The 17102-nt window shown below is 34.7% G+C and overlaps 1 protein-coding gene across 1 annotated transcript in view; it reads left to right on the forward strand.

Annotated features, from left to right (window-relative positions):
* Positions 1 to 17102, forward strand: part of haus8 (HAUS augmin like complex subunit 8) — a 35506-nt gene that overhangs the window by 688 nt on the left and 17716 nt on the right. The window contains exons 2-9 of the mRNA XM_017353767.4: positions 1338 to 1526; positions 2129 to 2190; positions 2278 to 2330; positions 2471 to 2591; positions 2694 to 2801; positions 6072 to 6163; positions 8337 to 8495; positions 11019 to 11160. Coding sequence (XP_017209256.2) covers positions 1338 to 1526; positions 2129 to 2190; positions 2278 to 2330; positions 2471 to 2591; positions 2694 to 2801; positions 6072 to 6163; positions 8337 to 8495; positions 11019 to 11160 — 926 coding nt within the window. The remainder of the gene's footprint in view (positions 1 to 1337; positions 1527 to 2128; positions 2191 to 2277; positions 2331 to 2470; positions 2592 to 2693; positions 2802 to 6071; positions 6164 to 8336; positions 8496 to 11018; positions 11161 to 17102) is intronic.

Here is a 17102-nt window from a genome sequence, read left to right on the forward strand (position 1 = left end):
GTGCACCGCTAAGATTATATAATTGTATCATAATCTAAAGCAATTTTTACGTTAAAAGCATCTTACATATTAATCTTTAGCAAGGGGATTATGTAACCTGCAAAAACAATAAATAATAAATACATAAATAAATAAATAATAAATAAATAAGTGAGTAAATAAATCCATAAATCCCTGCGTGTATAAAACAATAAATAAATATGCAAATAAATGTATATAAAATCTACAAATTCCTGCAAAAATAAATACATAATTAATAGTGTGGGCTGCACTCATACATATATATACACTGCAAAAAAAGTCTGTAATTTTACGATTTATTTTTGGAAAACTAACGGTAATTAAAATACAGAAATTTACCTAAAGTAAAGAGCATTAAATGACAGAAATTAAGTTTAATTTAAATAAATAAAATAATCAATACATAAATAAAAATAAATATGCAAATAAATGTATATAAAAATCCACAAATTCCTGCATGAATAAATATAGAAATAATGAATAGTGTGGGCTGGTAAATATTTAAATAAATTACATGAATGTTAGGGGAATAAGAAAATGCTAAACTAAAGGTTTATTTTACCCCGTTTTAATTGTTTATTCATTCATTCTTATTGGCATGTTGACCTGAGGAAAAGTAACTACGAAACTATGTTCAAGAAATTAATAAACGTTTGAAGAGAGGGAAATAAACTTTCACTTTCCCCCAACATTTGTGTAATTTTATATACATTTTACATACTTTAATTTTTTTCTTTGCATATTTATTTATTTAAGGTTTTATTGATTTTTTACTCATTTATTTATATATTTGAGTATTTATTTATTTGTTGTTTTTGCCAAGTGTTGTCCTCCACATTAGTTGATCGTTAGAAAATGTTGCAATAATTTTTTTGACTGGGTTCTGGTAATTGACAGCCTCTCCTAAGGACGTTGAGCTGAGGAAATTAAAATTAATAAATGTTAAAAAGGTGGAAAAAAATTACTTTCAATTTAGCATTTTCTTATTCCATCAACATTCTGTAATTTATTTAATAATTTTTCTGCCCGCACAATAATTATTTATTTATGTATGCAGGGATTTGTGGATTTTATATATACATAATTTATTTATTTGCATATTTATTTATTTATTTATTGTTTTATTTATGCATAGATTTATTTACTCATTCATTTATATTTTTGTGTATTTATTTATTTATTTATTGTTTTTGCAGGTTTCCTCGTCTAGGAATCATTACAATTAACAATTTAATTTAATTGCATTGCACTTTGAAATGTTTTAGGAAAATTAAGAAAGTGGGAGTTTTATTTTATTTCTTGCAATTAATCTCCAGTTTGACAGATGGCGCTGGACGCAGCTCATGTCATCGCTTCAAGCGCAGAGGAAGAAAATCGACAAAACGCGGGTTAAAACATCACAACAACAATCTTCACAGCGAGTTTGATTTATGTAAAGTAATGGCATCCAAGAAGCCCTTAAATATACGTAAAGTTGAGAAAACGGCGTCAAGTGACTCAAAAAAGTAAGCGTCCATACATTAATTTATGTCATCAGTCCGTTATGTAACGTTATCCTGTTTAATGTATATAAAGTGTCTTGTTTACTTATTTGTGTTATCTTATATTGTGTATTATTATCAATTGTGAAACACATTTTTGGTCTTGCAAAATTAAATACTTTAAAATGAATCAAAATATATCAAAACAAAAAAAATGCAAATAATTTATGTTGATATAGTCATGGCAAAATTGTACAGCTTTTATTACTATAAGTTAGTATTTCTTATTAACTGTAATAACTAAAGAAATAACAAACCGTTTTTTGTTGTTTTCCCTAATCGAAATTGTGATTTTAGTGTTAATAAAACAAACATGCATGGTCAACCATTTATGTTAATCATGGTTAACACATTGTACACTAACCATAGTTTAACCATGGCATTTGTTGTAAAACAAATGTGGTAATACAAATGATAATTAATGTGCTTTCAAACATGGTTAGTACACTTATACTATAATAAACCATGGACAAATGACCTCACATCAGTGTTAATTTAATTTAATTGATAATTCTCGCATATCAGTTATGATTTATGCAGATTTTCAGACAGCCTCTATTTTTCAGCTTATCCACTGAAAATGAAGCCAGCAACGGAAATAACAGTGGTGCAAGGAGGAAAACCAAAAGTAAGAGCTTGACCTTTAACATTTATTAACTCTTCAGTGTTATACTGACAGCCATATCAGATTTATTTTATTTGTTTTTCGCTTCAGCTACAGTTGTAAAATCCAGATACATGCAAACTGAAACAAAGGCTCCTGTCAAGGTAAATAACCATAGAATAACTTGAAAAAGCTGTGCATTCATTATTTCTCCTCAGTAATGATGTCTTTTGATATCTTTATTGCTGGATTTCTTTTTAGGGGTTTTATAATAATGCTTAAAATAATATCATATGTGCTGCAGAGTGTTTTACAGCAGCAGTCAACACTGAAGCCACCCAAACCTTCTTCTCCCAGAGTAAACAACACACGAAAGACAAAAGATAGCGTACTATCCAGACGTACAATGGGCATAGATTCTACCTGTGAGTGTTTGGTGTACTTTTTAGATTTTGGACATTATATATTGCATTTCTGCATCTATAGGATGTTTAACAATACGATTTTTCTATCTTGTTTTCACTCAGTGGTTTCCAGTCTCCTGGAATCCTCCAATTTGGGAGGAAGTGTCTTTCAGTCCACTGTTTTGGATGGCCACTGCATACGTCCAGATTTTGATGTCTCTGTCATTAAAGGTGTGGTACTTGTCTAGTCTGTATTGTGATATAAAATTAATATTTAACATATGCTCACTGTTATGGAACAAAATCAATGCCAAAAGTATTGAATTAAAAAGATTGTTGAAAAACACCAACTGAAAAAATAATAAGTGCTTGCATTTTAATGACTTTAATTCCAGGGTTTGTATTTTTGGGTCCTGCAATTTAACATATCTGTTTATTTAAGTTGTGAATATTTCAACGAAAAATATTTCAAACACGTTTTCATACTTATAAATTCAATAATTCATATTCAGTATACAGATTTCACTTACAAAATATTCAATCCCCTTGAAAAATACGATGTATAATATTCAAAAGGCAATTTTCAGTTAACTTTATTTCAGTTTAAATATTTGCTTCCATAAATTCAGTGGTTCAAATTCGACTGTTAAAATTCAACATTACATTTGGGACTGCAGGAAAAGCAATAGATTGTTTAATAGCAGGTGGAGATGGAATAATTTAAGATTTTTAACCCAGTAAATAGGCAAGAAATAAGCTAATAAAGGCACAAAAGTAGCATTTAATATTAATATCAATGTCTTGGCCATTATAAGTAATAAAAGGCGTATGAGTAAAATGAGTAAATTATGTTTTGGTCATCTATATTTGCCCTTATGTAATGGAAGCCAGCTGGTGATTGCATAAACCTCACTCCTCTGATCCAGCGATAGACGTTGTTCTGCAATCTTTAGCCTCCTCGCCGGCTCGTGCCTTGCTCAGACCGGTGGGGCTACATTCACATAAACCGTCTTTTGACAAATATGATGTTTCACATTCTCTATCTTTAATAACTTTTTCTTCCATAGACGTAAAGTATTATATTGACAGCTAAAGAATATAAACGTAAGAGAAACAGCAGAGGAAATATTATAATAATACAAAATAGGTAAACATAATTGCCAGGGCTAAGAACAATTAAGAACAAAGATATGTAAAACCAGAGAGATTTTATGAGAATTTCACACAAAACAGTTTATTTGGACATGGCTATGATTTAAGGTTGGGCATCGATAAGATGATGGGACGTAATTTAAAATAATTCAACAAAACGTGCTGATGCATTAAAGGTGCAACTGTCAGTTATTCATACAGAACCATCTAATAAATGGCATAACAAACTATAAGAGTTTATTAGACTATGAAGTGTTTGCGCTGTTTAAATGCAGCTATGTCAGGATTGGCATAGGCTATATATTTTCATTATTGTCTCAGCCAATTATAAGTAACAAAATGAGTGGCCTGTGGTTTGATTATAGGCTATCATAACTGACTTTAATTTGTTTTCCGTATAAAATAAGAAAACCCTTATTTGAAAAGTTTTTACAGTACTCTTAATTACTTTTCAACTACCGTTTGTATTTTATAATTACAAATGTTGATCTTTTTTGCAGTTATTAAACATCTAAACTTAAATTAAACTGGTTTAAATTTAATATTGTTGTCGCTTCAGCTAATTTCATAAGATTAATGTTTAGAATGCGTGGTTTGACATGCGTGGTTCCTGCAAAGCAGCTTAGTGTTCATGGGGTTATTACTGAGCTATAATCGCCATCTACTGGCAGAGAATGAATTTGCTAATTTTTTCTATCAACTCAATTCTACAAGTGTGATTTATGATTTTTACAAAGTAAAGCCATTATGTTTTTATTTTATATATTTGAGATGATCATATTTAAATAAACAATTGCTAATGGTAGCTAATATTGTCTTTTTTCTTGTTTAAAAAAAATGAGTATAAAATCTGCATTTTTTCTTTCTATGACAAAGTCAATGGTTTAGGATTTTGGATGCATTATTGCTAAATGAGTGTTGGATACTCAAAATATAAGCTTACAATAGTTAAATCAATTACTAGACTATATTATCAGAAATGACAGATGTAAAAAGCCATTAATGTTCATCATTCTTTTTACAATTATACAAGCAACATTTTGCAACGACAGCTACACTTTCAGAAACAGTAAACAGCGAGGTGTTATTCACATACAGTAGTCTCAAGCATGAAATATGTCATGATTTATATAATAATGGCAACACTCTTGTATTCTTATGCTTGGCCATTATGGCATAGAGTAATGTCACGGCTTTCACTTTTCACATTCATAATTATGCACAAGCCCACATATCATCTGAAACTTCGGAAGAATTCCTATCATATAATGGCAGCCATCCAGCATCTCTTAACCAGTTTGACGTGCAGTGCTGACTCTGACCGGCCACCAGAGCTTGCGGCCACTCCATTCGCCTTTGTCACGTGCAAGCCGCACAGTACTAGTATAAAAACACCAATCATTTCATTCATTCATTCATTCATTCATTCATTCATTCATCAATTCTCAATATAATACTTTACCTCTCTGGAAGAAAGAGTTATTAAAGAAAGAGAATGTGTAACATCATGTTTGTCAAAAGACAGTTTATGTGAATGTAACCCCACCAGTCCGAGCAGGGCACGAGCCGGCGAGGAGGCTAAAGAATGCATAACTATCGCTGGATCAGAGGAGTGAGGTTTATACGATCACCAGCTAGCTTCCGTTACATAAGGGCAAATATAGACGACCAAAACATCATTTACTTATTTTTCTCACTCTTCTTTTATTACTTTTAATGGCCAAGACATTGATATTAATATTCAATGCAACTTTTGTCCCTTTATCAGTTTTTTTCTTGCCTATTTACTGGGTTAAAAATCTCAAATTATTTAATCTCCACCTGCTGGTAATAGAGCAGCTGGCGATCTTCAATCTGCAATCTATTGCTTTTTCTGCAGTTCCTGGATGTAATGTTGAATTTTAACAGTCGAATTTGAACCACTGAATTTATGGAAGCGAATATTTGAACTTAATTAAAATTAACTGAAAATTGCCTTTTGAATATTATACATCGTATTTTTAAAGAGTATTGAATATTTCTTAAGTGAAATCTGTAAATTGAATATGAATTATTGAATTCATAAGTATGAAAATGTGTTTGAAATATTTTTCGTTGAAATATTCACAGCTTAAATAAACAGATATGTTAAATTGCAGGACCTAAAAATACAAACCCTGGAATTCAAGTCATTAAAATGCAAGCACTTGTTAATTCGGTGTATTATTTTTTTCAGTTTGTGTTATTCAACAATATTTTTAATTCAATACTTTTGGCATTGATTTTGTTCACACTGAATCACACTGAACTGAGCTAAACTGAACTGAACTTAAACACTAAAACCTGAACTACACTGTCTGTGTTTTGCAGATAAAGTTCCACCACCGAGCACAGCGGACCCCAAGAATGAAGATCGGGACATTGGGATGGAGACATTTTTATTGGCCTTTATCACTGCTAATGTATGATTATTATTTATTTTTAAAACTCTTTATTTTCATTTTCATTGAAAAAATCTTCATACATACAGTACCGCCTAAATCAGTGGTGTCTAAACTCGGTCCTGGAGGGCCGGTGTCCTTCATATTTTAGTTCCAACCCCAATTCAGCACACCTGAACCAGCTAATCAAGCTCTTTCTAGGTATACTAGACTTCCAGGTAGGTGTGTTGGAGGAAGTTTGAGCTAAACTATGCAGGACACCGGCCCTAAAGGAGCGAGTTTAGACACCACTGGCCTAAATCCTTACAAGAAAGAAATGGACCATATATCAGAATTCTCTTGGAAGTACTCATAGTGAACTCTATCTCACACCCCACCAATCTAATATTGATCAAAGGATGAGGAATAACATTTACAATCATAATTTGGAACGGCCTGGGACAAAAATAAAAAATTTAAGCAAGGTGTACATGGACAATGAAACCATAAGAGACATAAAATAATTATAAGATATTTATAAAATAATGAAATTATAGCATAGCTATTGAAAATGAGAAGACTTTTATTGTTAAAATTCATCGATCAGATGTCACATTTTTATCACGCTAAATTTACATATAAAATTTACCTATAAATATTTAATGTTGTTTAGGTATTAATTAAGGTTGATTATTATATATTGGTATTTATTTTGTTCTGATATTTAAGGTTTTATAACATGGGATATTTTACATTGACTTACTATAATTTTCTCCAAAATAAGTGCACTTGTGAACACAAAATGTTCTTATTTGGAACTTTTCTGAAACAATTAATAGTTAATATGTTTGAAGTGCTGCCTTAATTTTTTTATTGAGCTGCTTTTTTATAATTATGTAGATTAATGTACTCACAAATATATATCCTGTCATAACAAACATTTTATATGTGATATTGGACCAGAAAGGTAAGCCACAGTGCGATCTGGAAAATTCTAATCAATAATAAATGATAAACCTTATAAAGATGTTGGTCAGTTGTATGCTTTTGTTGATCTCATCTGGTCAAATTAATTCAACTTAGTTATTAATGTTCATTTTTAAACCACATTACCTATAACGTTGTGCAGAAATGTCCACCAATAAAAGAGTCACAGCAAGCAAAAATCAGCTTAAAATTATGTTATCAAATTCTCACCTCAAGTTATGTTATCAGGTTTCCTTACATTCTAACAATACTCTAAAATTTTCTGAAATAATTGTTTCATCTTCTTTAATTAGATGGTGTCAATTGCATTGCCCCATAGAATTGTAATTCTTTCTTCTCAATTAACTCTTGTGTACTGTTCAAATTGACTATACTTTTATTATGTTTGTGGGTGTTTTTGTCCCATTGACTTTTATTATAACATTTTTTAATTGCAAAGCCTTGACACCATGTAATTAAGCATTCTTGATTATTGATGTTTTTCCCTGTTGAGAAGAGGTAAAACTTTGCATTTTTACTGTTGATCATAAGTTAGCAACATTAACCTTGTGCAAAACAGATTCTGACTTTTATATGCAGTTCCATGGATTAAAACGGCAAATTATAGAATGCATGCATAATTACTCTTACTATGTTTACTATGGCCTGATAGCTGAGCTGCTTAATTTTATTTACTCATACATATCAAGGTAGGTGCGCAAAGATCCCTCTCATACACTCACACACAACATAAAAAACATATAATTTTTATTCGGAAACAAAGCTTTTTTTTGCACTGCAACTAATCATCAACGAAAAAAGTTTTTAACCTTTTTCACAACCAGAAAACCACCAATCTAGAATGAATGATTATATGGTGTCATGGCTGTGCAATCAAAAAATGTCATTATAATGGATTTCAATGGGGCAAAAACAGCCACCAACATAACGAAAGAGTAGTAAATTTACCCAGAGTGTATTGTTGAATTATTGAAAAAATAATTTTCCCAAAATATGTGTCAAAATCAGGTTTGTCACCAAAAATCATTTAATTTGCTGAAACAGAAAGTTGTGACCAAATTAAGACTCAAAATCATCCCAGAGTGGATGAAAACATCCTTAACAGCAGACAAGGATTGAGATGTTAAGTTTGTTCGTTTCAGTGTGTTTCCGTCCTAGTACTATATTTTGTGCTGAAAATTCATATTTAAAGCTGTCAGTTGTTCATGTTTTTTGTTTCATTGTCTAGATGGAGCATAGTAACCGGAAACTGAGAGAGGAGGCAGAGAAGAATATTCTGACCGTGATGCAGAAAGAGCAGCAGCAACACACAGAAGTAAACCCCAAGAAGCGTCAGTATCTGCTGCTGCAAAAGCAGAAAGAGCTCAACAGTTTACTGGACTTACAGGTCATTTTCAAATATTTAACATGTTCTTAAAGGAATAGTTCACCCAAGAATATAAATGTATCCTGGCTCTTCAATAATTTTGTCGGTGGTACAGAATGTCCGCAGGGTCTTAAAAAGTGTTAAAAATTGATGAATCAATTGAGAGAACTTTAAGGCACTTAAAAAGTTTCAAAAAGTCTCAAATGCTTTTTTACAAGGTATTACATTTTATATCAGTATGCTAAAGTTGACTGAATTTAATCTGCGACTATTAAGATGTTGTGTAGTTTATGAAATCAAAAAATCCTGCTGGATTTGACATCACACTGCTTTGTTTACTGTAAACAAGGCAACACTTTTATTCCTGCTGTTGTAGGCACGACCTCCTGTATTAGCATTTTTATTCATTTAATTGTTCATTTATTTATTTTCTACCGCTTTTCCGGGGCCGGGTCGCGGGGGCAGCAGTCTTAGTAGAGAACCCCAGACCTCCATCTCCCCAGACTCTTCCTCCAGCTCCTCTAGGGGGATCCTGAGACATAGGCCCCTCAGCATGTCCTGGGACTTCCCTGAGGCCTTTTCCTGGTGGGACATGCCTGGAACACTTCCCTAGGTAGGCGTCCAGAAGGCATCTGAAACAGATGCCCGAGCCACCTCAGCTGACTTCTCTCGATGTGGAGCAGCAGCACCTCACTCCTCCCGGGTGTCAGAGCTCCTTACCCTATCCATTACTGTTCGCCCTACCACCCTGCGAAGGAAACTCATTTCGGCTGCTTGTATCCGAGATCTTGTCCTTGCGGTCATGACTATAGGTGACAGTAGGAATGTAGATTGACTGGTAAATCGAAAGCTTTAGGCTCAGCTCCTTCTTTACCACAACGGACCGGTTCATCAACCTCATTACTGCTACCACTGCACAAGTCCGCCTGTCAATCTCACGTTTTATTCTTCCCTTCCTCGTGAACAAAACCCCAGGAAACTTGAACTTCTCCACTTGGGGTAAGGACTTTCCTTCAACCTGGAGATAGCAAACCACCTTTTTCCGGTGGAGCACCATGGCCTCGGACTTAGAGGTGCTGATTCTCATCCCAGCCGCGTCACACTTGGTATATGAATTATGACTTAATTTAGGATTAGTTTCTTACAATCAGTATTTAATAAATGTATTAAGTTAAATTGTCGCCAATGTTACCACTGAGTCCTAAAGTGGCAATGACATCTTAATTTATGGAAAGTATCACTTTCCGATTCCAGTATATACCCTGTGGTAAGTGACACTGCCAAAAGCACATACATTGTAAAAGTAATCCATGCAATGCCAGGGGCTTAAAGCATGTCTTATGAACTGGATCAATGTGTTTTTGTAAAAAAAAAAAAGAACAAAAAAGGATTTGTATTATCATTTTTTAAATATATATATAAACCCCAATTAATAAATGCCCAATACACATTCTCTACAACTTCTTGCTTGACCTGTGTTACCTCACGCGTTCATAGAGTAATCTCCAGTGAGAGTAGACTAACAAGAATAACTGAGTGCAGGTAACTAATCGTTACCAAAAAATGTGTTTATGGGTATTTTTTCGTACAAAATTGCATAAAGGTGCCAACTGATCTGTTTGTTCATCCTCAGAAACAAAAACTGGTGCGTATGCTACCTTTTAGTTTTGACCATTTTCAAGAATTTTGAGCAAAACCATGATAATATTGGCATCTGCGATCATTTTGGTCACTACAATCGTGATATGAAATTTTCATACCATTATCTCTAAAGTACTTCGGGGTCTTAAAAAGCTTTTAAAGTTAAATAATGATAATGATTAATCAATTTAGAGAAATTTAAGGCCCTTAAAAAATATTAGAAAGACTTTAATGCTTTTTTTACAAGGTATTACATTTTATATCAGTATGCTAAAGTTTGTCTGAATTAATAATTTTGGTCACTACAATTGTGATATGAAATTTTCATACCATTAACTCTAAAGTCCTTCATTATGCATCATATATCGAGTCAGAGGTTAGCCAAGACGTTTCAAGAACATCCACTAACCCCCTTGTGGCGAATAGGTCAGTTTTATGACAGATTTATGTACTTTTAAAGGTTCAAAAAAGGTCCTCTACACAACACCATCATACAGCATTGAAGAACCAGAATAAAATGTAAAACTACTACAGATAAAAATCATATACACTAAGAATGTTTGGTCACACTTTATTATGTTGGTCTGTTTGTTACATTGCATTTACATGTCAACTAATTTCCATTAGATTATAAGTAGATTGTTAGGTTGGGGTTGGGTTTAGTTTTAGTTGACATGTACTTGCAAAGTTTCTTATAGTCAGTTAAATGTCTGTTGAAGGAGCAGTATCAACAAATAATAAACAGACCTCCTACTAATACTCAAATGGAACGTCAAAATAAAGTGTTACCGAATGTTTTGAGGTTGAGTTAATTATTGGGTAATAGTAATTTTGGAGTGTATTATTTCTTTGATCTCTTCATGTTAACCCATCTCACCTTGACTGACGACACTATTTATGCAGATTGAGGCTTTAACTCCTGTTGCTGCTGAGGCAAACACATTTGCAGAGGAGTACAAGTCATTCGCCACAGCCATTGATGCCACCAGACACAAGCTTCCTGTGAAAGACGTGCACATTGGAGAGGACGCAGGGCAGTTTTTAGGTGAGGTTTTATTTTAAAAGAATCCTACAGTAATGTAGATATCACTTCATGGTGTAAATCAGTGCAGTTCTGATGTTACCATTTTTTGTTATGGTTATATTAAATATTTGACATGTTTTAATATCAGAAGTTTATAAGGTACAGTATGTAAGTTCATGACTCTTCTAAAGCATAAAAATTCCATAATATGTTTGCAGATATTTAAGAAACATACAAAGTTAACATTCTTGTTTATCTGAAAAACTATGCTGAAGTCAAATATTCTGCTTTGAAAATGTATGTTACGTGCCAGACTATCTGTTTTTATTTTGGTTCTTTTAACCCGGCTACTGCCACTTTAGCCAATTATATTTCAGCACCCCGGGTTACCTTCATGGAAAACAGTGTATTTCATTAATTTAGTCAGGTAGGCTCTTAAAGTTTGCATCTGTGACCAAAATGCTACCTCCGGTGGACAGTAGCAGACTCTAAAATGAGACGCAGATTCAGAGTTTCACATGAGGTTATTAATTAGAAAATAATATAAATATTACAAAGGTAAACATTAGGCGAGCAGGTTACATTGTAATCACAGGTCCTAACAACATGCTTTGTGAAGAGATTTGCAGTGATAAACAATTGGGCTGTTTGCACCAGACGAAACATGACAGAAATTTAAATAGACATTGAGAAGCACAGAATAGTGCACTTACTGCACTCCAACGAAATGGTAACATTATTATATGTACCAGGGGTGATAGCGTTCCGGCACCACGCCGGATTTCCGGCGTACTGTGGCTGCGGGTAGGGTTGTGACGGTGAGGAAATTTCCCCACCGGTTAATCGACATGTGACAACACCGGTAATACCGGTATCACCGTGGGAGTGGGCATTTTTTCATTTCCTCTTTTTTCTGATTTTAAATAGCTTATAAATGCGTGCGTATAATACTTTCACTTTCAGTTTTGCGGGAGTTGCCAATCCGGTGTCAATTGTTTGAATGGACGGAAAGGAAACTACAAAAAAAATCCCTGTTATTAAACAAAACATAACTTTTATTTAGGCCTACATAACGAATAAAACACAACACTGCTACAGGCTGAAAAAACTGTGTAAGTTTGAACCATACAAATAACAACCATAAACGCCTATGTTATATATTAACAGCTTAGTCCTTATGAACAATCCGTTTATAAAATACATTATTAACGAATTTAGGCTATTGAAGAATAAACCGAATATGAAATATGATCCTTGCATAATAATCACAACTAAACAAGCGAGCACTCATTTTATAATTAAACTATATGAAAAAAAATTAAGAATTGAAACATTATGTAAAAAATCAAAGGGCAGGCTAAATAAAAGCGCCTCGTCAGAGCTAAACACCGCATGTGTCAGTTTACAGCTTCTGGAAAGATCAGACAACCTATACAGATCACACAATCTCAATAAACAACATGTAAATGTATAAATATTTCGATAAGTATTGTTATGGAATATTTATAACTAAATGATCTTGCTTTTTGGTTTTATCGATACAGCTTTGATCTCTCTTACAAGCGGCAGTTACAGGCGCAGCATAAGGGCGTCTCACACTGTCAGTGGCGGAATACACACAGCACTGCCAAGACGTTTTATTTTTATTTTATTTGTTGCAGATTTGCACGTTGTTCCTTTAAAAAAAAACTTTTATTTTTTAATTCTCTCAAGTTTAATGTTGTCTATCGAGTAACTATCGAGTCCCTCGGATTGGAGTTCAGTGCGAATTAAGACTATTGACCAACCGCCCTGTAAGTTTAAACACTACAGGTCCACAGCTCTGGTGTGGTATGAATTACACGTTTTAAATGACAGCGAGACATGCTACGTTTAGTTTTTATTGTAAAATATACATTATAACCCAGTACACGGTAAAATAATGTTTAGAATGGCTTGTCTATTGACGGCGTATAGCCGTTAATTAAATATGCTGAGCATATTTTCATTAAAATTAAAACACATTAATACAAATTAGCCACCCTTTGATTTTTTTTCGTTTACGTATATTTTTATCAAACGAAAAATGCAATAAATTGTTAATTTTTGTTTTCATTTTATTCGAAATAATAGGCCTATCATTTATAGGCTACACAACTTATAATGTACACACTGAGTGATTGATATTTGTTAACTTGGTTTGCTCTGAGTCAAAGTTCAGTTTGAAATAGTTTATTTTATTTTTAAGATCTAAGGTGAACTATCTGCTGCTGCTTTCAGTATTTGACAATAAATGTCATGTAAAATGGCATTCAAACTCACATTATTAGCATTTAACACTGAATAAAGCACATAAGGTGTACCAGAGGCGATCCTTGTCAGTTTTCTGTTTTTCAGCTGCAAGAAATAGAAGCAGTTTCTAATATATCAATTCCCTGTGTTGGTTAGGACAAAGGCTTATTTTAGTATGGAAAGTATTCCTTCTACTGCATGCCATTGCTTTCTGTCAATCTGTCTTTTTTTTTTGTCAATCTGCACTTGCGTGGACTCGTAAAAAAAAGATAGGGATGCACGATATATCAGCGGCCGTGTCGTTATCGGCCAATAAATGCAGTTTTTAAGATCATCGTTATCGATCTGATGTCTAAATTAGGCCGATATCTGTAAGCCGATAAATTATGTAATTTTACAGACCTGCCTGCCGCGCTCGCGTGGGCGGATCTTGTTCAGACTTGCCCAGTGCACTGTAATGGCGCTCTCCTCACACTTTTTATTCCTTTAAAGTCCGTCCTTTCTTCATGTGGTATTGCTGTGTGTTTGTAACGAGGAGACTGACACGGAGGGATCCATTATGCAGTATTTATTAATCACAACTTCCCTCAAACACACAATATGCACCGGAGTGCACACACACATCCACAGTAGTAGTATGGTTATCAAGACTGATGATGAACAGACCCAGAGTGAGTTACCAGGCATGAGTGGAAGGGAGTGAGCGAGAACCAGGATCCGTTATTCAGGCTTGGGTCAATGGCAGGCAGCAATGATCAGAGTCCGTATAACAGGCGTGGTTCGTGGACAGGCAGAGAAAGAGTCAGAGTCCATATAACAAGCGTGGGTCGTGGGCAGGCAGAAGGCGAAGCAAAGTAAGAGACAGGCTGGAGTCGTGCACAGGAGATCAGGCTGGAGATAACGCTCAGAAATGCTGGCCGGGGCTAAACAAGACTTCGCACTGAACGAGTGTTTGAGTGCGGCTTATAAGAGGTACGTGGGTCATTAGCCAGATTCCAATCAGGTTTATGCGCAATCAGTGTAGATGGATGACGTAATGCTAAAAGTTCGGAGATGGTGGCCTCTGCTGGCCAGCGAGGGGAGTTACTGGGACAGAGTCGGTGACAGCGTTAATAACTCCGTAAGTAACCATGTTCCTTATCATTGTAGATATGTTTGATTGAGTGTCATTGTGTATTTTGCTTTAAATTTTCACCTTAAGGAAAAATATTACATGTGTAAACCTTTCCTGCTTTGTCTCATTGTTGTGTTAGAAATAGCAGGGGAGATTCACTTATTACTCCAGGGCAAAATAATATTAGTTTCGGGGTGAACTCCTGTTTCTTTTCGTTGCAGCTGATGAATGAAAGAGGACACATGTAAATTGGTCCAAAATATTTACTACTTTCCGTGTGGTACAACAAATCACTTATTAAAGAGGGAACATCACAGAAAATAGTCTCATTGTGAAAAAAACGCTACTCTTCTCTCTCTCCCTCTCCGCTTCACACACACCCCAAACTGCAGCCCAGTCCCTTAAAGGACACGCACATTTTATAACTAGTGTAAACATAACGGTTGTTTGTAATCTGATCATTTTTTATTATCAACACGTTGCTTGCCATGTGTTGTTGATGTAAGATTGTATTATATTTGATCGGAATATTCATATTGGTTATAACGAACGCGCGTGAGAGCACACCACGCACGCACGCACGCACGCACGCACGCGCGCGCACACACACACACACACACACACACGCACACACACACACACACATTGGAGCACGGGGGAGAGGTGAGAGGTAAATCCAGTTAAAGGGGCTCCCAACTAGCCACTTATTCTGTCTTTATATTCTGCTCTGTGTTTGTCATAAAGTCAGCTCAATGAAGGTTTTGTATCAAAATCTGACTCTGATGGCAACTCTGCCTCTACAGTTAAGTGAAACTCACAGCGGTTTATCATAAACTTTTGACAGCAAGAACGAGCGCAGAAGCGGCTGTATTTAGCTGTTCACTGGTACGGTGCCTCTACACTGTCAAAACACCTCTAAAAAAGACTTTTTCAGACATGACATATTTGTACGTGTACATCACTGTTATTCAAGACGATTTGAGCTGGTTTCAGTCCTTAGCTCTTTCATTTTCATTTTATTTAAATTGATTTAACTTGCTTTTTAATTAAATCCCATTTTGTTATTTAACCTATTATTTTTATGTAACGGTCAAGTTGCATGTTAATTTACTATGAAGAAAAAGAAAAAAAAAATTTGCATGCTGATTTATGTGTAATTGTTAATATAGGTCTATAATCACCTTGCAATTTTTAAGTTATAACTTTTTTGCTTTGAGTATAGACTATTTGATTCATAAGAGCAGTTCAATCTTTTATGAAGTAGGGCTGTAACGATACACGATATAAAATCGAAATCGCGACACTCAGATCTACGATCCGGTGTCGCGGTGTGATAAGGGAGAATCGCGACACACCCCGTGACTACCTCTTCAATAACGTCACGCGTGCCTGCAAAAGTTGAGCTAATTAACACTTTTTTTCGTTCGACATTACAAGCACTGCTCCGTTTAAGCCCTCGCAATATTTAGCCGGGAGAGCTCGCACTGAGCTCTTAGTAAGGGACCGTCTGAATGTCAGGAATATCAAAAACAAAACCAACTTAACCCCGCTTGACAACGGACAACGCCAGAAACATTGCCAATGCTGTCAAAGCGGCCGGATTTTCAGCGCATATACGATGATTTGCTCACACTGTTAATGTGGCTGCGCAGAGAGGGATGGGCGTTCACCAGATGTCAGGTAACAGCTTAAACTTTTCTGTAACTGTGCTGTGCTCTTTGTGTTTGAACCTTTGAGAGTGCTGACTGACAGGTGCGCGATACGTGAGGTCAGAAAACACGACGAGGCTTTCAGTTAAGATGAACACAGTTTCTATAGTTATACTTTATTTAGAGATAAAGGTATATGGCTCTGCATACAATCACTCTATCTTGCTGGAGTTTATAGCCGTTTCGCTTTACTTCAGGACTCATTAATGCCGCTTTGAAGGTCTAATCGCTGTTTTAAGTTATCCAGAGCTGTATGAATATACAAATCTTGAATATCACAATAGTATTAAATATTACAATTGTAACGACACAGACAGCAACACTTATGCACAATCGATACCCAGCTGATTCAGTCGTTTCATAAGAGGACCGCGCCTCTTTTTTTTTTCCTTGTCAACATAAAGGCAGTGAGGTGCAAGGCATACTTAATTTGCGGGACAATAACGTGTAACCCGTGCCTACAGACGCATTTGCCAAAGAAGCATAATGGAAGAAGAATATTGCTGTTTGATATAGACCTGTTGATGCTAAACCAGCGCTTATGTTGACCTGGATAAACGCAACAAATAGGCTTTACTTTTTATTTTACAGCTTATATAAAGCATGTACGCAGATTAATGCAATATTATATTTAAACAACAAAACTGTTTACAAAAAGTCTACATATGCGCGCGTTGTTGCTGTCTTTTCATTATGCAGTGCGCGCACTTGAACCGCGAGTGAGAGAGAGGAAATCATAGGCTATATCAGGACATAATCTTTAAAATAATGATTTCTATTAAAAATTTAAAAAGGTTTTGTGATTATAATAATAACAGCGGGGCATTAAATAAAGGCATATTTTCCGTGGAGCGGGCAATTTGAGGAAG

Source organism: Danio rerio, chromosome 23 (assembly GCF_049306965.1).
Source record: "Danio rerio strain Tuebingen ecotype United States chromosome 23, GRCz12tu, whole genome shotgun sequence".
Lineage (NCBI taxonomy): Eukaryota > Metazoa > Chordata > Actinopteri > Cypriniformes > Danionidae > Danio > Danio rerio.